This window comes from Nomascus leucogenys, chromosome 22a (genome assembly GCF_006542625.1).
Source record: "Nomascus leucogenys isolate Asia chromosome 22a, Asia_NLE_v1, whole genome shotgun sequence".
NCBI classification, from domain to species: Eukaryota; Metazoa; Chordata; class Mammalia; order Primates; family Hylobatidae; genus Nomascus; species Nomascus leucogenys.
In genome coordinates this window covers 28,222,727-28,229,688 of record NC_044402.1, presented here as the reverse complement: position 1 = coordinate 28,229,688, position 6,962 = coordinate 28,222,727, and the positions used below count along the sequence as shown (strand labels likewise).

Genomic DNA, 6,962 nt, shown 5'->3' with positions numbered 1-6,962 from the left:
CGGTGTCTCGCTCTGTCACCCAGGCTGGAGTGCAGTAGTGCGATCTCAGCTCATTGCAAACTCCGCCTCCCAGGTTCACGCCATTCTCCTGCCTCAGCCTCCCGAGTAGCTGGGACTACAGGCGCCCGCCACCACGCCCGGCTAATTTTTTTGTATTTTTAGTAGAGATGGGGTTTTACCATGTTAGCCAGGATGGTCTCATCTCCCGACCTCAGGTGATCCGCCCGCCTCGGCCTCCCAAAGTGCTGGGATCACAGGCGTGAGCCACCGCGCCTGGCTGTTTTAATTTCTAATATAGTAAATATTGATAGATATAACCCACACAAACAAAAATTCTTTGGGTCCTCAATAATTTTTAAGAGTATAAAGGTCTGAGAATCCCTGCTTGAGGGCATCATTTCCTCAAAGAGGCTGAGTAAATGACTGGAAAATGGTAGTATACACCTCATGGGGGAAACAGAAGGAGGCTTCATTTTTGAGTTTATTAGTTTGTTTCTTTCCTTTTTTAACATAAACAAGAAAAATCACTCCTTCAGATAAAACAGAGCCATCTTTTGGAATATCAAAAATTACTCCGACCTACCTCAGGACAGACAAGAGGAGGTCACTCCAAGAATCAGAGCTGTGGGATTCTGTTGATCTTTATAGGTTCACTTGGGTAATTCAGTGTAAGCTGTAAACTGGCCTAGGCTGTGGGTCTATTTTAATGCTCTTCAACCCCGAAATTATAGTCCATTTCTGTTTCTTGACACTGTGTATCATCTGCCTCCTCTACTAGAAAGTAAGCTTGGTGGCAGGCACGGAGTCTCACTGCCTCTATAGGCACAGCATGGGGAACCAAGCCTGCCACCTGGAACTCTAAGGCCCTTTTTTTTTTTTTTTTTTTTTGAGACACAGTCTTGCTCTGTTGCCCAGGCTGGGGTGTAGTGGCATGATCTCGGATTGGCTCACTGCAACTCTGCCTCCCTGGTTCAAGCAATTCTCTTGCCTCTGCCTCCCTGGTTCAAGCAATTCTCTTGCCTCAGCCTCCCGAGTAGCTGGGACTACAGGTGTGCACCACCACGCCTGGCTAATTTTTTGTATTTTTAATAGAGACGGGGTTTCACCATGTTGGCCAGGCTGTTCTCAAACTTCTGACCTCAGTTGATCCACCTGCCTCGGCCTCCCAAAGTGCTGGGATTACAGGTATGAGCCACCTCGCCTGGCCCTAAGGCCCTTTGCGCTCTGACTTCACCTCTCAGAATCCTCACTCTGCCCTGGTCCCTCCAGCCACAACAGCCTCTTCAGTCCTTGATAGTCCTCAAACACCCCAAGTACTCTCCCACTTGAGAACTTTTGCATTTGCTGTAACCTCTGCCTAGAATACTCTTCTAGGACATTAACTCTTCTTTAGTTAACTGAAGACTTCCTTCCTGCAGGTTTTCTGCTGAGAGGTTTCTCAGAGGTCTGTATATAAAATGGCTACCCTTTCCTGGCCTTGTCACTGTTTCTGCCCTTACCCGGCTTCATTTTTCTTCACTGCACCTATTACTGCCTGACATGACATGGCGCATATTTTGTTGATTGCAAGATGCACACTGGCTTTTAGATTTTAACACAACTGAAAGGATGTCTTAAAAATTGATGATATCTTAAAAGTGCTGTGGGCCTGGAATGACATCAAGTCTTTCCACAAGAGATTTGCATTTGCTTCTGCCAGTTCTTAGGAATGCTACCAATCTGAGACTCCTTGAAATTAAGTTCTCTGTTTAGGGTTTTGTTTAGATCATCCTGGCAGAGTGAATTTAGACAAGACACTGGCTAATACCAACTGGTGGTTCCTATTCTCAGGGGAGATATTATTTTTCTCCTACGACACAGTGTCAAGTTTGAGACAATCAAGTTTCCTTGCTGTCCTTTTCTGTGTAGGGGATTTTTTTCTTTATATTTTCACTGAAGGTGCAGGCTTTTGGTATCCCAGCTGCATATGGGGGGTCTATTAGACGATCTACCTTAAGCATTTCTTCCTCTCTTGGTGGTACATGAAAGTACATCTTACAGTTGATGGCAACTTAAGAGTCTATGAAGTATGATGTGTAATTGTTTTCTGTCCACTTCCCCCACTAGAACGTAAGCTCCCTGAGAGCAGTGACGGACTATTTTGTTCATTTGTGGTCTCTTTAGTACCTAAATGGTAGGCTCCCAACAAACATCTGTTGAATAAATAAGTATTAGCCCCAAAATATTTGTTGAATAAAAAATGAATAAGTTAATTTTTGCTTGGGAATAAAAGAGAAATTCTGGATCAGACTATCACTTATAATATTGGAAAGGTGAGACTACAACAGGCTATCTGAATCATTAGCCTGACTTACTGTGTGTGACATCTAAAATTTAGTCTCTTTGTCTTTGTGCATACTACTGTGAAAAAACTTGGTTCTGCTTATTTCAAAAACATATTTTAAGACTCGGTGTGGTGGCTCATGCCTGTGGTCCTAACTACTCACAAGGCTGAGGTGGGAGGGTTGCATGGGTCTAGGAGCTTGAGGCTGCAGTGAGTTATGACTGCCTACTGCGCTCCAGCCTGGGCAACAAAGCAAGACTCTGTCTCAAGAAATAATTAAATAATAAAATTATGTTAAACAGGATATGTGCCACCCACATAAATTTAATATTCACATTAGCATTTTATGCTCTGGAGAATTAGAAAAGGGCATTTGGGGAAAGATTAATTTCAAATTACTTGATGCTGGTGATAAGCCATGTAAAGGAAAAGCCTCCGCTTTAAGCTTCTGGTTGTACTGACCTGGAGCAGGGAGGTCTCCTCAAAGGAAGGGGAGATCACCTCAAAGGAAGGGGAGAGCCTGGCCGGCCAGCCAGCCTCACTAGAAAAGATAGAAAGTTGTGCCGTTTCCATTTCCAATAGACACAGAAGCATAAGAAGTAAGCCTCAGGCATCACATTCACTGGATTTTTATCTTCGCTCAGCAAATGTTAGAAACAAAAGTTAAAAATTAAATCCCTGGCCTGGTGCGGTGGCTCACGCCTGTAATCCCAGCAGTTTGGGAGGCCGAGGCGGGCAGATCACAAGGTCAGGAGTTTGAGACCAGCCTGTCCAATATGATGAAACTCCGTCTCTACTAAAAAATACAAAAATTAGCCAGGCGTGGTGGCGTGCACCTGTAGTCCCAGCTACTCAGGAGGCTGAGGCGGGAGAATTGCTTGAACCCGGGAGGTGGAGGATGCAGTGAGCTGAGATTGCGTCACTGCACCCCAGCCTAAGCAACAGAGTGAGAATCCGTCTCAAAAAAAAATTAAATCCCTCTGTGCCCAAAGATGTTCTGTGTTTCTTATTTTAAAAAATGTATTGACCCTCCAAAGGACAAAACAGTTCTGTGTACTTTGGTGATGGACACCGTAAATACCCTGACTTGATCACTGTGCATTATATACACATAAAAAATGTATCATGGACCTCATAAATTTGCACAAATTAAAAAAAAAAAACACCTCTGTGCCAAACTCATTACCCAAAGATCCTTCAAATCAGCAGGTACAGAAAAGGGATGATGGCAAGAAGATGGAAAGGAGTTCTCCTCAGGAGATTTGATGAAAATGTGAATGGTCTCAAATAATCAAAGTCTTGAGGAGGCTATGTCTTCTACAGGATTATTAAGTATATTAACTGAGTAGGTTCAGGCATAGAACCTAAGACTCTCTGGCTGGTTATGAGAATAAGCTATAGAGCTGAACAAAACTAAAGCTATGTGAAGTTGGGCAAATTATTGAACTCACTGTTTCATTTGCTTCATCTTAAAAAAAAAGCAGGTATATTTATTTCATGAGTGCTGTTATGAAAATCAAATGAGATAATAAATACCCCTAGTATAGTATTTGGCAAATAGAAATGTCTAACAAAAGTAACTATTTCATTACCATTATTACAGAGGAACATTTAAAAAAAACCATGGCTATTATAACCAACTATATTATAATTATACTAATCATACAAATTATTTCACATGCAAAAGTAAGAGGAAATAACTTCTAAATGGAACTCATGAAATAACAGATTTTTGAAATACCTTGACATCTGCCACTACTCCCAGCCATTAGTTTTGTGTGGAGACCACAGTTTACTGGACAACACTGTCCCATGAACTGATCAGTTGGACTACAAAACTCACTAGCTCAGGGTTCTCCAATATACAGGTTTTCATTAGTTATTCTATTAGTGCTTCATGGTTTCTACTCTTTCCAGGGCTCAGTACACCTCTTCTCTTTCTGTTATACATTCTGATATCAGTGATGGTGGTTGGATGAGATGGGCAGAGAAGGAAATTAAGAAAGACAACTTAAAGGCCATCATAATGGTTTAATCTGAAAATTACAGAATAAAAAAATTCCAACTGTTTTTGTGAGGGCACATGTAGGTATGTGCATTTTACGGGTGAAAATCAAACATGCATTCTCTTGCAAGTCTACTTGGAATCTCCTTCAAATATTTTAACATTTGAACATGATCTTCAGGAGAAGATAAATGAGGACACTACACTAGACTATTTGTTATAGTTTTATTCTCTGAGAGTAAAGGAAAAATGTATAACCTGAAATAGACCTGACATTGCCCCTAAACACACTTGATGGTTGATTCATAACAAAACTACCCATATTTTTTTGGTTTTTTGTTTGTTTTTGAGACAGAGTCTCGCTCTGTCACCCAGGCTGGAGTGCAATGGCGTGATCTCAGCTCACCGCAACCTCTGCCTCCCGGGTTCAAGCGATTCCTCTCCCTCAGCCTTCCGAGCAGCTGGGATTACAGGCATTTGCCACCATGCCCGGCTAATTTTTATATTTTTAGTAGAGACGGGGTTTCACCATGTTGTCCAGCCTGGTCTCAAACTCCTGACCTTATGATCTGCCTGCCTTGGCCTCCCAAAGTACTGGAATTACAGGCGTGAGCCACGGCACCTGGCCAACTATCCAGCCTTTTTTTTTTTTTGAGACGAAGTCTTGCTCTGTCACCCAGGCTGGAGTGCAGTGGCGCGACTTCGGCTCACTGCGAACTCCGCCTCCCGGGTTCACATCATTCTCCTGCCTCAGTCTCCCAAGTAGCTGGGACTACAGGTGCCTGCCACCACGCCCGGCTAATTTTTTTTTTTTTTTTTTTTTTGTATTTTTAGTAGAGTCGCGGTTTCACTGTGTTAGCTGGGTTGGTCTCGATCTCCTGACCTCGTGATCCACCCGCCTCGGCCTCCCAAAGTGCTGGGATTACAAGCGTGAGCCACCGCGCCCAGCCCAAATTCTTTACTTTAACTTGCCTCTCCGCTTAAAGTCACTACCTATTTCTTTTACCAATTCCTCATCTCAGAAGATAAAACCTCTGAAAGCATTCTATCCAAAGTGGTTACCTGTGGGGTGAGGAACAGGGTTCTGGATCAGTGGCAGAAGCCAATAGAGAGGTATCCTTGTTGTTTTCTAGATCTTCATTCTCTAGAAAACCATAGAAAGAAAGAATTCAATATCTGAGAGGGAATACAATCATAATTATCTTGTATCTTTAAAAAAAAAACTAGCAATTTCAACCAAATTCTTCCCAAAAATATTCTGGTATGAACTTTATGCTCTCAGAGACCCAACACATCAATTATTCAAGTCATCACATCCAAGTATTCTCAGACAGTCATAACTCATTCATAAAAAAATAACTCATTTCTAAAACAAGTCTCCAAAAAGTTAATCCTAATTTAAGAATCATATTTCTGCCAGGTGAAGTGGCTCACACCTATAATCCCAACACTTTGGGAGGCCAAGGCAGGAGGATCGCTTGAGACTAGGAGTTCCAAAGCAGCCCGGGCAACAGAGCAAGACCCCGTCTCTAAAAAAAATTAAGGCCAGGTGCAGTGGCTCACGCCTGTAATCCCAGCACTTTGGGAGGCTGAGGTGAGTCAGGAGTTCAAGACCAGCCTGACCAACACAGTGAAACCCCATCTCTACTAAAAATGCAAAATTAGCCAGGCATGATGGTACACATGTGTAATCCCAGCTACTTGGTAAGCTGAGGCAGAAGAATCACTTGAACCTGGGAGGTGGAGGTTGCAGTGAGCTGAGATCACACCATTGCACTCTAGCCTGGGCAACAACAGTGAAACTCTGTCTCAAAAAAATAATAAATAATAATAAATTTTAAAAATTAAAAAAAAAATAGGGCCAGGCGTGGTGGCTCACACTTGTAATCCCAGCACTTTGGGAGGCTGAGGTGGGTGGATCACTTGAGGTCAGGAGTTCAAGACCAGCCTGGCCAACATGGTGAAACCATGTCTCTACTAAAAATACAAAAATTAGACAGGCATGGTGGCACACAGCTGTAGTCCCAGCTACTCAGGAGGCTGAGGCAGGAGAATCACTTGAACTCAGGAGGTGTAGGTTGCAATGAGCTGAGATCACGCCACTGCACTCCAGCCTGGGCGACAGAGCAAGACTCCATCTCAATTAAAAAAAATTAATAAAAAGAAAGAAAGAAATCATATTTCTCAGAAAGCAGATGGTTAAATTAAGCAGAACATACAGGGTAGAGTGGGATGTAAGATAAACTGAATTTAGAATCAAAGTATAAAGTGTCACTTCTACATTCAATAAGCTCAGATCAACGTACCCAAGGTCAGGTAAAGGACTTTTGTATTTTCATTTATTTATTCAATCACTCATTTACCAATGATTTATTGAATAACTAGGTGCCCTCAAGGAGTATATAGGTGAAATGCATAATGAAGGCCATGTTTTCAAGCTCAAAACAAGCCTATGTATGGCTGGTCTTATCACAGCCATTTTTGCAGTAAGGAACTTAAGGCATAGAGACAGGATTCAAACCCAGGCAGTTGTGCTCTTAACCATCAGATGCTACTTAGTTTTGTGGGTTATTCATTTAGCCTTTCCTTGAACACTCAGAGAGCGTATGGTTTAGTGCATTTAGACAGCCCCTC

The 6,962-nt window shown here is 42.4% G+C and overlaps 1 protein-coding gene across 4 annotated transcripts in view; it reads right to left on the bottom strand.

The window, feature by feature from the left end:
• TMED8 (transmembrane p24 trafficking protein family member 8) overlaps positions 1–6,962 on the bottom strand; it is a 45,479-nt gene that overhangs the window by 14,453 nt on the left and 24,064 nt on the right. For all 4 annotated transcript variants that reach the window (XR_004027698.1, XM_003260801.3, XM_030802271.1 and 1 more), the window contains exon 2: positions 5,391–5,472. Coding sequence is in view for 1 of the 4 variants with exons in the window: in XM_003260801.3 (XP_003260849.1) it covers positions 5,391–5,472 (82 nt within the window). In the remaining 3 variants the exon portion in view is untranslated. The remainder of the gene's footprint in view (positions 1–5,390; positions 5,473–6,962) is intronic.